A 22,353-nucleotide genomic window follows, 5' to 3' on the forward strand; every position below is an offset into this window, starting at 1 on the left:
ACTTTTATAGAAAAAATATCAAAAACTAAGAACGTTAGAATAATTATCACTATCATGATATCGAAAAACTGATATCACAGGACGATTTAATCAAGGAATTTCCATGGAATGAATTTTCAAAACTATCTTTCGAATGTATAATGTAACGAAAAAATTCATAATTGAACTATTTAATTGATTTAATTCATTTTGGAAAATGATCACTTAAAATTATGTTAGAACCATAAAAATATATCTGAAACTTGTAGATGCAAAGGTCCACTCTAATATATAATATAATTTTGAAAGAGCCTAATAATGGAGTAATTTTTGGTGATTTTCTATTATTTCGTGTGAAATGATGCAGAATTTAATTGGAAGAAATCTTTTTTTCTTTATGGTTTCAGTGTACCATTAATACTATTTGATTAATAATTTTATTATTACTAATGAATTATTTAATGAACAGATTTCAGAAATGAAATGGAACCTAAGTTTTTTCTTAATATTACAAATAATAAGTAGACTAATTCAGGCTTATCAGATTTTGACAAAGAGGCTGTACCAATTTTGACAAAGTCTGACTAAAAAGACAAATATTTAAAATTTTCATCAAAAGAAAGCACCACTTCCATCTATCAATTTATTACCTTTGAAAATAGTAATACTTTATCTAACAAAATATCGCTATCGTAAAAATTATTAAGCAATGCTATTAGAATCAAACCAGTCAGGAAGAAAAGATCTTAGATGCCCTGCTCAGTGAGCAAAATTACTTTTAATAAATTGGGTTTTTTTTCCTTAATTCTTGGGCCGATTATATTTAAGCATATTTTAGAGTCTACCATTCACATCGTTAAAAAAATAAGTAGATAATAGTTTCTTTAACATTTTACATAAAATTATTTTCTTTTCAGTTAAAATCTTTAATTAGTTGCAAAAGATATAGTAGCACTCATTTACAAGACATATTTTACTTTATGGTCTCCATGGATCTACAGAATCATTTGCTCTGGACTGTTTTATCTTCGTATGTATTCCTCTGGTCATTCAATTCGTCTCAGTTAATTTCCGTCTGACAGTTGTTCGAGGAAATATTCTGTGTTGATAAGCTATTTTAATACGCAGAAGAATCAAAACAATCACTGCTAGTCTTAACGAGCCAGAACATTGACTTCATTCTTCAGTTGCACCCGGATGTATCAAAGTAAAGTATTGAAGTATGTTGCGTTTTTTTTTTTCCCCTGACCATGGCGACAATTTTGAGACGCATATCCGATTACAGGCGGACAGACGAAAATAAATCATCTTTCCATTGGGAACTTTGCATATTACATACACTGTTTATTAATTTTTTTTTCCTGACCTTCATCAGCATGTTAAATACTCTATGTCACAAATAGTTATTTAAAAAAAAATTGAACCTCTTAGTGCAATTTATTACGTAATTCAACTGTTACTAAACTACTAAAATCCGAACTTATAGTCAACTTCTTAAAACATATTGAATATCAATAAATAAACTATTTTTTCTCCCTCTTATGTGAAGTATAGAATGAAAAAGGATTGCAATCATCAAAATATTTGAGCTCGAGATTTTGTCGAATCTACCTCTTCAGACCTTTTTGGTTAAGAAAAATAAAATTTTGTAACTATATCTTTCTATATCTATATCAATAAGAGATCTCAAAAATATTTTGAGCTAAACAGATGAAATCTGATGTTTAGAATTTATATCAAATTTGCAAAATTATGTCAAATTCCGAACAAAATTAATTCACCGAAAGTTTATGACTGTCCGAGTGCATGTGAACTCGAGAACAAGAAAATGTAAAAAACTAGAAATGTAAAATTTGACACAAAGGTATACCATCTAAAACGTATCCATCTAAACCTACCTGGAATATAATTCATCAAGGAGTTGACCATCTTCTGACCTGTATTTCCACATACGTGTTAACGCTATAATACAAAAACATAACAAATCAGGAAAATGGAATATATCCCCCAGTCTTCCAACATATCCATAGTGTTCCCCATGTTCCCACCAACTAAAAATTTATTTTTATCAAATTTTGAAAGAAGTGCATGAAAATTATTTGGTCTGTAGGTCTAGATTTTCGAATGCATGTAAACATAACATTCAAAAACAATTTAAATTCGTTGCACGATCTTATGATTACAATGATCATATTTGAGGTTCAATCGATCGGGAAAAAGCGCCCAAAATACTTAATCAGCTTTCTGGTACATTTTTCATGATCTGCATATCGTACTAAAATGTAGATTTCACAATTAATGTATATATTACTATGATTCGAATAAATTTTATGAAATCCTGTTAGAATGTATATAGAAAAATAGAGGTTTTAATTGTTGTTCAAGCAGATGACCTTTTCTTTTATTTTATAAGTGTTTTATTTCATACTTACTAATAACCAAATGATGGATATTCACATTTAAAAATGAGTTTTCAGAGAAATTTTTAGACATTTCTCTTATTTCTCATATTCTTGCATGGCTTTGTATATATTTTAACAAAATGAGACTCAATTTTTAAAATGGAAATTCATTATTGTTAGAAGTCTTTGTGGATCCATTGGAGTTTAGGCTATGTTGCTTCAACAATAAGTTAAAATTTAAAAAATGAGAAAAGAGATGATTCGAGGACAGCTATCTTCTCTGGGATATTTAAATCAGAAAATGATTTAAATATTTATAAAATGCTAAGTTTCAAATACAGACATTAACTGAAATACAAAGTTGAAAGTTAAAGTTGAAATTACTTTTAACTGGTAAAATATACAGAAAATTGATATTATAATTAATTAATATGTGAATTAACTGATAGTATTAGATAAAGTAAAAGATAATTAGGAAAAAATATATCCTTAAAAATTACTACATCACCTGAAATGCATATTGATAACAAAGAATCAAGATGAAGACAATGAGCTGATAGCTCAATTCATCAGCATCTGGAAATCCCTCCTGAGATATCGTAACCCATATATACAATGTTGACTTAATTATTTTAAATAAAACAACAAATGTTGATAATAAGGGATTTTTACCTTATGCTTGCAAAATAGGAAAAATTCTTGCCACAAAAGAAATAAGTTATAAATTCTGCTGGAGGATTATGGAAAGCTTCGCTTCTAGTGACTATTTGTTTCAGATTCATAAACAGTTAAAGTCTTCATGTTAATGATTAGATTTCTGCCTTTACAATAATTACTACCTAAAAATTTGGAAATATACTTGTGACTTTCGAATATATTCTGCGAATGATGCTGAAAAATCAAGTCAATAAGTTAAAACGATTCTACCCTTCACATTAGATCATTTCTGTTATTTTTTATTAAAATGGCAATAAAAAGGCGGCCACATTAGCTGATACGTTTGCTTTCAACTAGTTTTTTTTTTTATTGATAAATCAATTTGTTACGAAAAGATACATTCTAATTTTAGCGATTTTTATCATCATTAGATAAGTTATGTAAGCAATTTAGGCAACATACTTTTATATTATTTGAATATCTATTACAATAAAAAACGATAATTAATCATTTCTCTTAAAAAGACGCATATCCGTTATCATTGGATTTTCATTTCAAAGAAACATAAATAAATCCTAAAGCATTTAAATTATTCCCTATAGAGCAATTTAAAACACACTGCTATTATTTAATCTTTTGATTATAGAATTAAAAAAGAAATTCATGGCTAAATATTTTGTTCAGATAAAATATAAAAAAAAAAATTGTTATCATTAAAATATTTTTTATTTTTCTAGATGATGTTATATTATTTAAAAAGCATCTATTGCTCAATATGCCACATTTAACATGATGTACCTACATGGATGATTTTTTTAAAGGCACCTATTGCTCAAATTCAAAATCGTTACAAAATTTATTCCTTATAGTTCATGCAGGACCTATAAAAAAATTGTGAAAATTTATCCCAATGATATATGTTTTTTTAATTTAAAATAGCTCTGAAAATAAAAAATGGCTAGAATATTTTATTTAAATTTTTATCTTAAAGTTCCACGGCAAACTATGATTTTAATAAGGAAATTTCAATGTTTTGAAACTTTTAAACTATTCTTCGCCATCGTCATCATACAAAACACTATCCTTTTCATTACGCCATCTCCAGGCTCATATCCTAACCTCCATTAACTTTTTATCACTATTTATTTAGTTTCTTGACAATTGCAAATTTATTTCTCAAATTTAAAGCGGTTATAAAATTTCGTTAAAATAACTTATTAATAAAGTTTTTATCAAAATTAAGTTTAAAAAATGTTTTGAATCAAAGAATAAAAATTTGTAAAGTTATTTCAAATTAATGTGGAAGTAGAGTGTAAATTATTTTTTAAGATAAAAGAAGATGAATATTGTCTTCTTATCTTTAAAAAAAACAAATATCAAAACGAATAACAAACAAAAATTGCCACATTTAATTAAAATCCTGTCCTTGACTTAAAAATCACATTGACAGTGAAAGACATAAAAATTTTCTGATAAAATTCTATATGTGATAATGTGACGTTTCTTATCTACAATGGATATGATAAGTTTATCGCTCCCTTCAAAATCATTTATCTAGTGTTATTTTTATGGTTTAAAAAAATCGGGTGGAATTAAATGATCGCAATGATACTAAAATAAAAATCAATATTTTGCAATATTTTTTTTTATATTTTTAATTCGATAATGCAAATAATATTTTTTCATTCATCTCGAGTTCTTTTTGGAATTTATATGCATAACGCATTAAAAAATATAGTTCTTTGTTTCCATTCATGCTATATTTGTCATATATTATCTTTGAGCATAATTCATCTCTAAAACTGCAAGAAATAAATAAAATGATTTATTTCTTTCAAATTACAAGCAAAACAAAAAAAAATTAAAATATTTAATTTAAATATTTAAAAATTCCGAAATAAAGTGCAAATGTTTATTTGCATTTGATATAAGCAACTGGAATTTAATAAAGCATGAAACCGAAATTAACTTATTAGAAAAGTTTAAGATAATTTTTTCAGTCTCCATTTCTTTATAACAAACAACTAAAAATATTCTTAAAGTTATTCTGGTGTCTTTGAAGTCATACTGAGAAGAGAGAATAAACAGTTTTCTTTCCTTCAATCATAATAATTAATTAATGATTAATTTTTCAAAAAAAACTCTATTACACTAGTAAAAATTTCAAATGATTTTTTAAACACAACTTTATGTTCCAAAATTGAAATATTATTTTAACTTTTCCCCTCTGGTTGTAATTTTTCATTAGTAATTTACAAACTTTACTATTCCCAATAAAAAAAAAGAAAACATTTTATTCTATGTGTAGTTAAACTAAACCTATATGGCCAAAAGCACGTATTTCATGTAATTATAATGTTCTCGTATGAGCTGTATCGTGCTGTCTGTACTATAAGACGAGATTATATGGCTTAAAAAATTTATTATTTTTATTTTACTTTCTTACTCTAAAAAGTTTCCTAAACAAAAACAAAAAAATATAAAAATTTAGAATTTAGTTTCATATTTAGTAAATTTTGGCATATTACAGTTTAGTCAATAATTTATAATTGTGAAAAAAAATTGCGAAATTACAAGCAACAGATGATTTTCCATGTTATAAGTTTCATTTTCATTCCAATAGTATAATTGACTGACAGAATTAGTAGTTACAAAAACAATTTAAATATCACTATAGTTTCAACATTTTATTTGAAAGACTATGATCTGGCTTATCATTGTAATGATTAATTATCAACGACAATAAAAAAAATGTTTCGTTCGTAGCACGTAGATCTCAACGCCATCTATCTGATAGTTTCATGTGAGTCTCCAATTGACTCTTCGCTAAAGCTGACAGTTGTGCGAAAGGGTTATTTCCTGCCGAAGGTTGTAAATGTAAGTGCAATATCCCGTTCTTTTTTTTATTTAATATATTGATCAATTTAAAAGAGAAATTTATTTTTCAAAAATAAATTAAATATTGTTTTTTAAAGCATTTGTATTAAAATCATGATATTTAAAATATGCTTATCAATGAAATATCTTAGCAACCATATCTTTTTCTAAGCGAATTCAAAATTTCGATTGATTAAAAATGAACTTGGAATATGTAGCTGTGTGAATTGATAATGAACAAATTTTCCTTTCTGTAAGATAACTCAATGAACAATTGGTAAATTTAAAATTTTCCGCTATAAATTTAACACAGAGAAATAAATGAACAGATTATTCTTAAAGTTAAAAAAACAAATATATCCCTAGAAATGTAGCATTTCTCTGTCAATGTTCATTATAAACGGAAATTATATTTTAAATATCTATTCGTTTAATCTAGATAACCATGTAGTACATATACAATAACTATATAATTTTTGTTTTAAAAGTCTATTGGACAATCGTAATTAGCAAAAAGGTTTATAAAAGAAATTAATGTCTCGATTCTTTATTAATTAATATAGAAATAATTTAATCCAATTAATTATCGACTTTTATTTTTATTTTTTATTATATTTTATTATATTTTTTATTGCAATTTGTTAAATGTTAAATATCTTTTGCACTAGCCATCTCTTGAGATAAGCTAGTTCGCCGAGAATATTAGTTGTACTTAATTTTAATTAAATATTTTATACATGGTTTATTTTTCATGATACTCTCGATAAAGTACATTTAAGCATTTAATTGTGACAGGCAATACTTTTGTGTTATTTACATTGATTTTTCTAATAGAATTTAATTCCATGACATAATAATGCTATTAGAAACTCAAAATGCGAATAATCAATTTTAAATTGGTCCTTGCCTTTTCCAGAAATGTAATTTCACTTTCTGAATCATCATGTAAATAGTACAAACAGTTAGCAGGATCTTTTTTTCTTAACTTTCAAAAATGTATGAAAATCATGCGATTAATTGTTTAACAATAAAGAGGAAATAGGTTGAAATTAATTGTAATAATGAACTCTATAGATAAAACATGCAAAAGAAATATTTTTCTAAAAAAATTCTTAAAATACAGGAAAAAATTGCATAATAATTCCTTCGGTAATATTAAAAAGATAAATTTAAAATTCAAAAATGCTGTAAATTTAATTTTGAACAATAATATTTTCGGGATTGATTGTGGAAAAACATAAAAATCTTTTTTAGTTTTTAAGTTATTAAAATTCTTTTTTTTAACTAGATCTAAGAAGTGCACTTCCACTTTTGAAGATATATCTGTGCAAAATTTGATAACTTTAGATCAAATGGTCTGTCCTGTAAATTACTAATAAACATGCACTTCTGTTATATTATTACTAGAAATAAATATTTCACCATATTAAATACTATCCTTGCAAAGGATTTATTATCAGATAAAAAGAAGATTGATTTTCTTTATTTACCAGAAAAACAGAAGATCAAGTAGATTCAGCATTTTTTTACTAGAATTTAAGAGAATTTCTCTAGGAGGATTAATTTTTTACTTTGAGGCTAGAGAATGGAGATATATTCTGATGGTTCTTGGCTGCAGTCATATAAGACGGATAATCTAGTCTGTATCCACATTAATGCAACATTCTTGCTCAGCACCAAGCAAATTTGATAATGTTTAAGTTGCTGTAGATTTAGAATATCTCATATCTTGCAGAGGGAAATTTTGAAGAACCTTAGTTGAATTACGATTCATAACTCCAGATTCTTCTAAAAAAACATTGGGAATAAATGACTAAGCTTAAATAAAATAAAATGATTACATATTATAAATAAGTCTAAAAATCATTAAGATTTAATGAAAATATATGTGATGAATTACAAACATTAGGTACAATTTAATTTTTAAAAATGGCAATTTCGCTATGAAAACTGATTTAAAATTGACGGTTTCTATTAATAAAATTGATAGATTTTAAAGGCGTGTTAATTTCGTAATCTGTATCAAGCATTTTTTCTAGAAATTCATATATATTTAACTATATAAATTTCATCTAGTACAGTTGTTTTAAATAAAAAAAATTTGATAAAAGTATAATTATTTTAAATAGTCTTTAATTACACAAAATGGATATTAAAACATTTTGGTTACAGTGACTATTTCAAACAAGTTTTGTTAAGTTAATTTAATTCGAGCCAGTATAGTAAACATCTATAAGATAGAAATTTACATGTGAGAAATCAAAGCTGTACTCTAAAATGCTCAATAATTTTCTGGATTTAATTTTTTTATTACTTCATTATGTTCCTCAGTTACTGAGGCCTAATTAAGAGCGTTATTAAAAATTCTATAATTATCATTCGGAATTTCCTTCTAAATAAAACTTGGTGTTTTAACACAAATTCATGTATTATATGCATTCATTCTGAAGAAATCAGATGAATATTATTTTGAGCATATTATTGAAATATTAAGGAGACTGCTGAGATCATTATCTATTTACCCTCTTTTTGTTAAATCATTTGCAAACCCTTTGTTTGTCTACATTTCGTAAAATATCTAATTAGTAATTTATCCACAATGGACAACTATGGTAATTCCCTAAATATTTTTACTTATACATTTTCATTCCGAAGTAAATATTCTAAGTAAGAGGTATTAAGTAAAGATACGAAATAAATAAGAGATGCTAAGTAAAAATACTAAATAAGTAAGAGATACTAAATAAGTAAGTAAGTAAGTAAGCGATACTAAGTAAAAATACTAAATAAGTAAGAGATACTAAATAAGTAAGCGATGCTAAGTAAAAATACTAAATAAGTAAGAGAAACTAAGTAAAAATACTAAATAAGTAAGAGATACTAAGTAAAGATACTATAAGTAAGAAATACTAAAAAGTACACTATAAATAATACGTTTCCTTTATTAATGCTTTGCATTGACGCAAATCAAATTTGCAGACAGTTTAATATACTTTTAAAGCCTCACCTGAAATTAAACATTTTGAACGTTATTGGGGAAAAGCATATTTTGATTGAACATATTAAAACATATTTTGATTGTTAATTGGTGAACCTTTCTTGAAAAAGAATCAAAAATGAAGACTAAACTCGTTCATTTAGAATATGCTTTAAAAGTCTAATTTTAATTAAAAGCTAAATTACACGAATATTGTGGTTAGACAGGTCTTACGTTTTCGATCCTAATTAAATACCTAGAACGACATCTGAGCTGGCTTCCCCTCTAAAAAGTTCCGTACGACACCGGTAAAAAGATATTTGAAAATGATGAATTTATCTTAGATTTTGTTATTCTTTGATGTTATCGGAAATCGAGCCCGCATCCTTCGCCTAGAAGAATTTCCTATACACAACTATCGAAAACAGATAGTTGCATTAAACAGTTTTATTAAAATGATTAAATTTAAATATCATGCTAATTTTACAAAATGATTTTTTTAATTTAATTTTTTACAGATTTTTTTTACGAATCCTCGCTATCAGGATGGAAACAAATTTGTTCTCCGATGCTGTTAAAGAAATATCGCCTGTTTCTTTTGGAATTGCTTTGGCAGCATTTATTATAACAATATTGTACTTCGTCCTCAAAGATAGAGATCTGCCCCCAGGTCCCATAGGATTGCCATATTTTGGATACTGGGCTTTCATGAGCAATACTAACGCTCATCTGAAGCTGGATTTGCAGAAGAAAATATATGGTGACGTCACAAGCTTTACAAGCACTGGGCGATTGTACATAAACTTGGGAAGCATCAAAGCTGTTCGTGAAGCAGTAATAACCAAAGGCGATTGTTTTGGCGATAGAATGTCCAGTTTTAGTTTTTTTACTCTACTTTTTAAAGACGGTAAGAGCTGTTTTCTTTTTACAATGTTTATTGCTCGTTATGAAAGAACTTTCTTTTAAGATACCGAAATTTAGGAGTTAATTTTCTAAAAATTAATACACACTGAATTTCTTTAATTTTGAACCACTTGCAAGTAATGATATATGAAAACACACGATTTTCTTTTCAAATGATATATATTTGCAAATTTATCACAATATGTATTACAATAAAAAAATTTAAAATTTTATTTTACCATTTTTTGCAGCTTCCAAAATTCTATTTATCATTTCCGATCAATAAATTAAAGTGGCTTTTCGAGTGCATGAGTTTTCCATGCCAAAAATAATAGGAATCTCCTGCTCATTGTAACAACTGAGTATCAGTTTATTTTATTCTGGAGCGACGAGCCATTCGCATAAACTTTAGTTCGTGAAAGACTATGCAAATTCATGTTTTGATATGGAAGTGTTTGACGTCCGATGTATAGCTAGGAGAGCTGTGACTTGGTTATTTAATGTTTTATTTCTACTTTGATATGACTTGAACAAAGCTGCCGCATAATATATGCTTTGTTTAAAGCCTTGCACATTCATTAAATCCACAGAAATCTTTGCTTTTACTCATCAAAAAGGCTATTCAAAATCCTCAAGGTAGTAACTCTACTCTAGTATAGTACTCTGTCCCAGTCTCTACAGTCTTTGGAAAAATATTCGGTTAAAGCATCTCCGATAACAGTAAGAACTCAGTAACAAGATTCATTTCTCCAGCTTGTAATGAAAAGTTTATTATTTGAGGAAATATTGGGTTCAGAATGCGTCTATATTATCAGGGAGGGAAATTCTGAATATCTTTAACCGACAAGTAGGAATCGTTCTGATTTATTAATATTACTATACAACTCGAATGCAATTTCGAAAACGTTTCAAATAGAAAATTACATTGGTAACCAGATGGAAAGTCTGAAATCTTAAAATAGTATTTTTGTTTATTTATTATTATTTTTGTCTTTGTTCTTGCGCATTAATATTGTCTCAAAATTCTCAAGTTTTAAATGAGTTCTCAAATGTATCCTGACTGAGATAGTTAGAGAAATCCCTGGAAAATATCAGATGAACTACAAGTTGATTTTAACTGCTTTTACATAAGTGTTTTGGCGTTGTTTTATAGATAACAGACAATTTTTGACAAAAATAGGAATATGAGTTTCTGAGGGATTTTATTAAGAATAGATAACATCATTAATTTTTTGTTAATATCCTTTAATCAAGGTTAATGAAGTGATTAGACTGAAAAAAACAGAAAACTAAAATTTGCCTGCTCTTATTACTCAATAATTTTTATATATTAGAGGAGAATATATAAAAATGCTACGGCTGAGAAATACATAAAATATATTGAAAAAAGATTTGATCAATCATTGGCCGATTTAAATTCTTGATCAAGATTCAAACATTGACTGACATTTATGCTTAAAATTAATATTAGTAAGAATAATAAAATTACTTTTTTGTTTTCAGTTCTATTTTTCCCTTTTATGGAATCTTTCTTTTCCCTTGATTTAAGTTTATGTACTTTTTCTTCTTTTAATTCTGTTTGTAGATGTATTTCTGTTCATTCTATCTATAGCCTTGCATTCTAAATGCAATTATAGCTTCTGTATAAGAAACATTTCATGATAAAGTATTGATTAATATATCTTCATTAATACAGGCGTAGCTTTCATGAATGGAGAAGCATGGAGGGTGGCACGGAAATTCTTTTTGGTATTATTGAAAGAACGTGGTGCAAATTCTATTAAAACTCATATCGCAGGGCAATTATATGATTCTATCAAATCTACTGTCAACGATCTAAAAGCCAAGAATGGAGAGCCTGTCAACTTGATTGAACTTTTGACACACAAATGCAATACTATCCTACGACTTACATTGTTTGGTGAGGTAGGAGTTTCTGAAGAACAAATCAGAAAATTCAATGAAATGTATGTTGTCCAAATAGAAAGTATGACTCCAATGGCCATGCTTCTGAGTGGAACTTTTGCAAGGTAAGTAAATCAAATGTCAAGTTTAAAGATGTTTTTCATATTATTAATTTTTTTAAATACATCTGCCTAGTGTTTTTAATATAAAAAATTTGATTTCTATAAAAATTAAATAAGAATTTATTTTTAAAAATTTAATTAAAAAGTATTCATTTCATAGATTTTGAAATGAATTACCAATCGATAATATCCTCACAAAATCAATATGTAGAAGACAAGAGCCTTTTTTGCTTTTTTAATTTATGAAATCTGTATTTATACTCGGAAATTTTTGAAACAAATACAGTTTATTGTTTATTAAAATGGTATGACGACGCACGAATGAAGTTCTTTTCTATTTTTAGTTAATAAAAAAACAATTTGAGGTTAAAAAATAAAACTTCATCTTGCTACACCGGGTGGAATAAGATGAGGCTTAAGTTGTATTATTCCTGTACAGACAGGGAGGATATCTTCAATTCAAAACTAAACTTACCAGAAAACAGCAGACAACTTCTAGAAATAAAAAAACAATTACAGAACATGAGCATTTTTATAGATTTCAGATCTTGAATCAAACAGTCCTCCTCTTCGAATAGCCTTCGGTTAGTTTTGTTCCCATGTCCGATGATGCAGCCTATCTAGTCTTGCTTTCCGTCATGGGAACACAAAGATTCATTGTTAAAACTCAAGGACCTGGAATGGGGCCTATAATGCCTATAACTCATTTTGGTTAGGAATAAAAAAAACATTGATAGCTGCATAAAATAAGATACATACAACTTAATTAATTTATAGATACATCCATTTATATTATTTTAATAGTATAAAAATGTTATAAATGGAGAATAAATTTTCTAATAGTTACTTTTCATTGGTGAAATCAGACAAATATTTTTATTCAGTATAATAACCATTTCTTTTAACCCTTTAAAGGGCCATTTTTTTTTCTAATCATATTATGTTAAAATATTTTTAGGCTTGAAATTAGAATAAGAAAAGGGATTCATTTAGCTTATTAGATAAATTTCATTTGATTAATTAATTAATTTGGTTAATTAATAATTAAGTGACAAACCGAGACACATCATTTTGTGTGAGATAAAGAACTAAAGCATCTAAGTTTCTGTCTTTCTAAAAAAATTTGTCAGAACTTATGCCAACCTATATAATTTCATAGAAAGATTGATAAATTTGGTGGGAAGCATACTTCCCGCGGCCTTAGAAAGGGTTAAATAGCAACAAGTTAATCTAAACTATTGATAGTTGATCTTTATGCTAAAAACATAAATTTCCAAATTTTTTTGGTAATTGTCAGCGCAGACTGAAGTGGTCAAAGTTACAATGGATCAAAGGAATAACACTTTTCCCTACTATGTAATGAACCAAACGGCAAGTTTAGGATAATTTTCATTAATAAAAAAATGCTTACCTTGTAAATAAATTTTCAGCGAATTATGATATTTGTAAAAAAAATAAAAATAATTAATCTCGTTGAATTTATGATATTCGCTCTGAATTTCTATCCCGATTCTTTGGTGAAATTGATGAAAAAATTTTATTGATAATTCAGTTCTTAACATTATGAAGCAACACATCTCAAAATTGAGTTTCATTTTAGGTATTTTATTTTCCCTTTCATGCCAAATTATTTCGCTACTCTGAAATGTAAAACGAAGATGGAAAAAATGCTTTATGAAATTATCGATGAGCATAAGAAGACATATGATCCTGAAAATCTTCGAGACATAATAGATGAATATTTTGCGGAAAGAGATAAAAGACAAAGTAAAGGAGATCCTACAGCTCAATACTTTACTGGTAAGAGATTTTCTATCATTTTATACTAAATAAATATATATGTGCACATCTATTAATATTACAGAAACAATCGAAATTTTATGCCTCTGAAAAGTAATATTTTTTTAAATTTTAAAATGATGTAAAAATAATTTCTGAGCAGTGTTGTGCTCCAAAGTTATGTTGGAAAAATGTAAAATCATTTTAGCCCTATTTTAAACCTTTTGGGGAATCACAGAATTTTTTAATAATTCAATACAATCTTCCATGTGCTAAGTAACATGCGAACCAAATTTTGTTCTATTCTGTTAAGTAGTGTGGAATTGTATGAAGTTCAAACAAATAAATAAATGGATATTTAGTTTAAAAATACTGATTTATTATTTTTATTTTTAAACCTCACATTAAAACCTTACTTAAGCGGCTTTCTCATATACATATGAATTCAATATGATTTCTATTCTAAGATAAGTTCATTTCAAAAGTGTTGGTGTATTTTATGAAAATAGAAATTAATCAAGAACAATTCTTTACTGCTAAAATACATTTAATATATATTGCTAAATAATTAACAAAGAACTCCGGTTCCCCAACCCCAAGCATTAATTCGATATCATCAATTTCTACCTCATATGAAATCTCATAATTCTTAAATATGCCACCTACGGTGATCAGTCTTTTATTAACTGCATTTTTCAGAGAAATCTCAAAGCCTCTACTTCGCATTATATTCTTTATGGAAACAAATTCACTTCAGAATTCTTCAGTCCATACAACTTTATAAATTTCCTCGACTTTTATTTCATATAGATTCTCATAATCCTTTGATAGACAGTGCGTGCCTCCTATCCAATGTCTAACATTTTTGCAGAGACTTTAACCTCAATAATTGGTTAAATTTGGTCATTTTTTTCCAACAACTAAATTTACCACTTTATAGTCCGTGACATAATAAATATGTCACGAAGCATAGTTAACCAATGACAATGTTCTATATATATTATGCAAATATAATTTAAAATAGTAGTTTCTCTTGTTTTGATGAGATGTGGTTCATTAAAGTTGATTGACTTATCTAAATTAATCTTATAAATATAGCGAGTGAACAACTGATCAATAAAGATTGACTAGTGATATTTATATTTTTTAATCATATTAATAAATAGCTCATCATTTGTAAACTGCAAAATAAGATGAACCTCTTTGAAATAAAATAACATTAGTAAATTTGATAGAAATCTACACATTTCGTCTTAAATCCATAAACATCCTTCCAAATCAAAGTATTTTTTAATTATCGTATTAACAGAACAGTTTGACAGACATAATGCCCAAAAACTATTTCTTACGAGCTCATGAATTTGAAGATACGTCCAAATCTCGATTCCAAATTATTTAAAATTTAGAATATTACGTCTGTGAAATTGAAAAATATAAGTTTTTATTTATTAAAAAATTTCTTCCATTTAAAAATCGAAGAAAAAAAGCAAAACGTATTTTGAATTTATTTTAAGAGTGAAAATGAAAAACGGAGCAAGTGCTATATTGCAAATTCTACCTCCAGATCATCCAGTGCTTAGTCGTTTGAAACATATACCAGCGTATATGTCTACTGCTAACAAGATGTGTTGAAAAATTATATTTTTTTTTGCAAGTTCATAACCTTTATGTTTACTTTTTTTTTTTTTTTGATACTATAAAAATATTTCTGGGTACTTACTAAACATTTATATTTTTTTACGTTATTAAACGTTACGTTTCCCATTTTCAAGATGAATTTTTTATGTAGAAAAAAACAACTATAATGTTTCAACAGCTTGAACAATAGTAACTTCTTTCTTTTCTATTTAGTGACCCCAAAAAACGCATTGTAAATGATGTTAGTACTAAGCAAGAACAAGTGACCAAATGGGAAAGAAAAAAAGAATGAAAGCAAACGGACTGCTTGCTTCAACCTTTTATGATTATATAAATACTATCAAACAATAGCTTTTATTATTTTTTAAAAAAAGACTTTTTAAGATTACATAAGATTGTTTAGGAAAATGTTAATCTCTGAATATTTTCTTATTCCAGATAAGGTCTTGATGGGTTCCCTCATGCAGTTTATGGGAGATGGAGTTCTGGCTGTTGCATCATTCACCAGTTTGCTAATGAAGCAATTACTAGAAAAACCGGAGGAACAGGAAAAAGTGTATAAGGAAATAGTAGAAGTGATAGGTTTAGATAGACAACCAACTGTTGAGGACAAAAGCAAACTCACGTACTTCAATGCTTACATTCAGGAAGCTTTAAGAACGTCTGATTTCTTCAATTTTTTTCCAAGTCAAGAGTGCACAAGTAAGTATTTAATACATAAAGAAAATACATTGGTTTGCCAAATTAATGGAAGCATTAATAAGAAATTAATGAATTGATGACAGTAATGAAATTTCATTCATTACTATCATCAGCTGTATGAATGAATGCGAACGTGAATTTGATGAATTTCAGTGATGAAGGGTGATTGCTATAATCCTTGACAATTATAAAATCTGAAAAATCATCGTATCAGTTTTCTGTAATTCTCTTTATGATACATTTAGTTTAGGAAATACATCAAAAAATAATTTAAAAAATGCAATGCAACATATAATAAAGAAGTAATATTCTTTGTAATATTCTAGAAGTAATATCCCAAATTTTCTTTGGCCGCTCCCAAAATTTTAATGCGCTTGGGTATGATTTCTATACATTGTTTTTTTTATTCTCTATCTGGGGATTGTGATGCCATATATTTATTAAGTTCTCTATTAATTTTCTTTTAATTTGGCAGCTTAACGCTTTGTGATTTCTCATAAATTTTCAATCGAACTCCTGTCGGGTAAATTAGTATTTTCTTATAATCCACTAAGAAAATTGCTTAGTAGAAATTACTATTTTCTTATTATCTACTAAGAAGATTGCTTAGTATAAATTACTACTTTCATATTACTACTTATTATCTACTAAAAATATTGCTTCTTGTTTTATGAAAAAGTACCGATAATGCATAAAAAGAGAATCTTCATTATTTGGGAAATATTTTTGAAGATGGTACAACGGACGAGATCACAATATTTTTTACTATTGATCTTCCCTCATGATTCCTTGCTCGAGTGAAGATGTCAAATCCCTTGGAACTGATTATAGATCACACCATAACTTTCAAGGAATGTTTTGTCCTTTCGACAACACAATCAGATTGAAATTTTGTCCTAGGACATTGCTGAACAAAGGCATTTTATTTTCTAGAATTTCACTAATGGAACTCGCCTGAGATATATATCAGAAATTTACAAATTAGAAAAAGGACTCAAAAGCAAATAGAAATACGAATTATCTCAATAATTTGCTTTATTCCAGACCTCAGCTCTCATACGAAGATACACTTGAGCTCAAGGCAATATTTTTATTTATTAACTCATTAATTTTTAGGGGTTTTATTAATAGAACTTTTTCCTGAGAATTTTCTATCAGACATCTTTGGTCGGTTCTTTTAGAAATAGCAATCCCAGTTTCTTGAACCATTAGTCATAGTCTGTAATTGTATGACTTTTTCTATTTTTAAGCAAATATTTTTAATTATTCTATCGGAACGAGGCATTGTTGCATCTTATTTTACAAAGTGACAAAAAACACATTTTTATTCAAATTCCCTATTTTGGTGGTCTCCAGGACTAAACCACAGTTTTTACCAGTAAACTGTAGTAATGATCCGGTTATTCAGTTTCACCCGAGTGCCTACGAGCGATCGGAGTAGTCAGTTAATAGTTTAGTCCATAAGAAGTCTTTATTCCACAGTTACATATTATTTATCTAATAATCCGTATGCGTATTCTTTAAAATATTTTGACGCCATCAAATCAACAATGATTTGATAAAATTTTCAGAATAAAAAAGAAATTAATGGTAGTTGAGACATTAAAATAATATCTCACAACTAGAGAATGTTCTAAAAAAATTTTATATAATAATTATAAAACTAAATAGGCAAAAATAGACTCATTTGCTTTATATAGCTATTCTTGAAATTTCCAGAAGAAACAACTTTGGGGGGATACAGAATCCCGAAAGGAGCGATTCTGTTAATGAATTTTTATTCCTGCCATCATGATCCTGCAGTGTATGAAGAGCCAGAGAAGTTCAATCCATCCAGATTCATACAAAAGGAAGGGAAGAAAAGACCAGAACTGCCCATTTTATTTGGAATAGGTGAATATGAAAAGATACATAATCTATGTTTGTCACTGTTATGGTAGAGTATTTCAGCTCATTAAATTTCAGGATAATAAATTTCATTAAATGAGCGCATCTGTAAAATAACCTTTAAAGTTTAAAACACTAAATTTTAATGATATTGTTTTCGATATAAAAGTTACGGTATTTATTTTCAATTATTTCCTCTTTCCTTCTTAGATAAAAAATTAAAAATCAAAAACAAAATAGAGTTTAATTTTAATCGAGCCAACTAATTTTTAGAAAGAAATATCTAATTTTATTCTCTTTTGATAAAACTATGCATTTATTTGCATTAAATTCATTTTTTATGCGGTTTAAAATGAAATAAAAATGGCGGTAAATCAATTAGCTAATAAATAATAAATTTAACGTTATTCTCTATATAAGATGTTGAAAATAAAGTTAAAGTTCTTTTTAATTTCGTAATAGATAAAAAAAATACATAATTTTCAAATCAAAAGGAATCAAAATCAAGACACTAGCTATGTGAGCCAAAAAGAAAAAAATGAATGCAAATCAATGAAAAAGTAAAGATTCTGGCTAAAGAATAAAAAGTATTTATTGGCTTTTATTATCATTTATTTTTTATTGGCTAAAATATTTATTGACTTTTTATAATCTTCTATTTTTTTCACTTTAGATGAAGTAAAAAGTAAACATGTACATGCTTAGGTAATAAACAATTTTTTCCATAAAAAGACTACTTAAACTGCATTTTTATTTTTAAACTAAAGATATTGAATTTAATTCCGGATTTCAAAATTCAGATAAACCAATAATTCATACATTAATTTACTCTACTATTCATTGTTTGTACATATATTAAATGGAGCAGGACACATTAAATTTTCATTTTTCCTATCGATAATTATAACAGGTTTAATAATTTCAAATTAAATTCTTTTTTTATTTCATATTAAAAATTTTGAAAATTTTCAGAATTCAACCAATAATTAAATTTAGTAATTTTAGACTCCTTATAATGGCTAGCATAATCCTTAATTCATTATTAATTTGATTGTTTAATCATCATCGTATCAGTAGAAGCAAGTTCAGTCATTACAAATGAAAATTTTTGTATCAACATTTAACAAATTTCTATTTTCAAAACACAGATTTTAATCAAAAATTAGTTAATGAAGATTTGACATTAACAAGTTAAAATAATTTCTGTATATTGATTTTTTTTTCAGAAAAAAGGGTTACTTTTAACAAAAATCAAATACACAGAAAGAAACTGTGGATTAAAAATTCATTATTCTTAGAACTTACACGATTTGAATAAATTGTAAGTGAATTAATTATTTATTGTCTTTTTACAGGCAAGCGATCCTGTTTAGGAGAAGGTTTCGTTTTGATGCAAGTTTTCTTACTTTTGACTACCTTGATACAGAACTTTCATCTCACGATTCCGGAAGGCAAGCAAAGACTTTCTTATGAAGAATTTATGAGCAGTAATCTATCCATATGTGCTAAACCAAGGCATAACAATCAATAGACATAGACACAATTTTATTCCAACAACAGATAATTTCAATATATATTGAGAAATACCACATATCATTATAATAAAAGAAAATAAAGATATTATCTTATTAGAAAATAATTCGTACTTTTTCTGAAGAATTCGTATTCAATTTGGAGCTCAATACAGTTTTCATCTAGCATTAAAAAAATCACGGAACTTCAAAACAGTATGATGAGTTTTTTAAATAATTGAAATTTTAAAGATATTATCTTATTAGAAAATAATTCGTACTTTTTCTGAAGAATTCGTATTCAATTTGGAGCTCAATACAGTTTTCATCAAGCATTAAAAAAATCACGGAACTTCAAAACAGTATGATGAGTTTTTTAAATAATTGAAATTTTTAAACAATATTATTTACTTAAACATTGAATTCTCATTTGACTTATTTTAATAATAATTTATAATAATTTAATAATTTATAATAATTAATAATAATTTACTTATTTTAATAATAATTTATACTACAGATGAGCAATCTTTTACATTTTCGCAAAGCATCTGTCATTTTGTACAAAAAAAATAATTTGTTTATTTTAAAATAAATAGCTCTTCTCTGTTAGTAGAATTTCTGTAGATAACTGTATAATAGCTACATTCCTTTCTAATTTTTTATCTAAATCTTTCTATTTTTAATATTTATTTTAAATTTTCTTTTTTAATTTTATTTTCTTCTTGACATTTGCAGTAGGAATTATATTTAGGTAATTAAATTCATCTATAATAGCTATTTTATTTCTAATCTGAGCAACAAATTGATTAAGAGATAAAATTTAGGAGATGAAGGGACGAAAAATTAAACTTTAACTTTATAATAATAAATTTAATTCATGTTACAAATAAATATCAATACATTCAATAATATAGTCGATACAATATTGAAAATCATTAATTTATATTGTTATATTTATGTATACCACAAAATATGCAAGGAAATCTTGAGCCCATCAAAAGGACAAAACTAGTTTAATCTTTTTAAGATTAGATATTATATGTTTGGTTTCAGTGTATTAATTAAGAGATTGCAATTTTATGGCAATCTGTTTTGAGCAAAATATTGTTACAAAACATATAGCAATAATGTTATCATTAACTCGAATATAAACGTTATTTTAGTATCTGTAATACTTTTGATTTCTTCTTACTGTGAAACAACCTAACCAATATCGTCCAATTTAATATAGAAAGGAAATAAAGAAATGGACGATAAGAAAAACAACAAAGAGCATTTAAACATAAAGTTTTTATTATCATTGTTTATCTTCATGATATCAAAAAATAATTTGTGTCTGTGTAATGTAAATGTATGTAAATGAAAAAATAGATACTTTAATTAAAATACGGGTTTGCGCATACATATTGTCATTATATTAAAGTAGAACTCCTTTATTTGACAATCAAATGATTGGTTCTCGTAGATAAAAAAATCGGAAGTAAATTTTTAAGCAGTAACGTTTTTTTAATTTTATTTTTTATTTTATTTATTTATTTTCTTTTTTGAGTTACAGTACATATTTTTTTTAACTGTTCAGATTTGACTATTTTTTCTCTTTTCTTTTATGAAAAGGAAATTTACCTTAATTTTTTTAGTACTTAAATTACTTTACCTTTTATTGGAAGCATATATTAGTGCCCAAATTTGAGGACAAATGAATTTTTAGATTTTAATAGCTCACAATTCCAGTTGCATTTCATAGATTATAAAAATCGCAGAAAAATAAAGAAAAGGGAAAAATGTTGCAATAAAGGTATTAAATTATTCGATATTGTTATCATACGATAATGTTTTTATCAAATAACTCAAAATTATGCATTATAGCTTATTAAAAATCATTTGGAAAAGTTTGAATTTAGCCATTGAAGGTAACTGTTCAATGTTAAAATAAAATGTCGATCTTGAACTCTTTATTACTTTCTCTTATACGAAATATGGAATAAGTAAACTTGATCAATAAAATTTGGCGCACAGATCTAATATTTTAATTTTAAATACTTATCAAATTTCGAACTAAAACCGACAAAGGTTTGACCATCTGTCGATCTCTACTTTCAGAAGCATGTAAAGGCTATGACTGAAATAAATGAAGTTTGATATGCTATCGTGTGACTACAATTAAAATTGTATGAGAAATTTTTTTGTTTCAGTCGGGTGGAGCGAAAGTCGGAAATATATATTCGATTTTCTGGTACCAACTCCAGCGATTAACGCCAGGATCACACATTAGATTCAGTAAGAATGTTAGAATCACTTTAAAGACCAATTTCTACATAGTTCAATTCTATTAAACTATTCAGGGATATTCCAAAACACTTTTAATGTAACATTATTTTTTTGAAACAAAGCAACATATTAAGCAAATTTTCGTATATTTTAATGCTAATATATATTATATAAAAATATAATAAAACATTTTAAAAAATATTATATAATATAAAAAATTTAAAAGGTGGATTAAATAATATTAAAGGAAAGATAGACAACTCTAAATATTATCTATAAAACTGCACATTTTTTTAAATTGGTATAAAATCGAAATATTTTTACAAATATATTAGGAAATGTCGCCTTTTTGTTTTTATACACTAAGGATAAAGTTATAAGAGTATTTGAACAGAAATGTGTGAAATGATATCTAGAAATAAAGAGAATCAATTTTGAATGTTTATTAAATTTTGAAAGGATTTTTAATGAATGTGAATATATTTGAATAAAGGAATAAAAACACATAATGCATGAGTAATATGCAATGCCCTAAATTAAATGGGCAAGCATACATTAAAAGTATACATTTAATTATATTAGAATATACAATTTGCTGTTCTTTAAAAAATTCATATGGATGTTTGAATTCATCTATCAAATTATTTTCTCTCTTTTCATCATTAAACTATCGTTCATTGAAAATTAATTATCATTAATTAATCATTAAATTAATTCATCCTAAATAAATTAATCATTAAATT

At 26.4% G+C, this 22,353-nt stretch overlaps 1 protein-coding gene across 1 annotated transcript in view; it reads left to right on the plus strand.

Moving 5' to 3' along the window:
- Window positions 1–19,552, plus strand: part of LOC129972615 (uncharacterized) — a 31,983-nt gene extending 12,431 nt beyond the window's left edge. The window contains exons 8-13 of the mRNA XM_056086818.1: window positions 9,411–9,799; window positions 11,492–11,825; window positions 13,423–13,622; window positions 15,678–15,941; window positions 17,661–17,834; window positions 19,184–19,552. Coding sequence (XP_055942793.1) covers window positions 9,411–9,799; window positions 11,492–11,825; window positions 13,423–13,622; window positions 15,678–15,941; window positions 17,661–17,834; window positions 19,184–19,359 — 1,537 coding nt within the window. The 3' untranslated portion in view covers window positions 19,360–19,552. The remainder of the gene's footprint in view (window positions 1–9,410; window positions 9,800–11,491; window positions 11,826–13,422; window positions 13,623–15,677; window positions 15,942–17,660; window positions 17,835–19,183) is intronic.
- Window positions 19,553–22,353: the final 2,801 nt, after the last annotated feature.

Source organism: Argiope bruennichi, chromosome 1 (assembly GCF_947563725.1).
Source record: "Argiope bruennichi chromosome 1, qqArgBrue1.1, whole genome shotgun sequence".
Taxonomy (NCBI): Eukaryota; Metazoa; Arthropoda; class Arachnida; order Araneae; family Araneidae; genus Argiope; species Argiope bruennichi.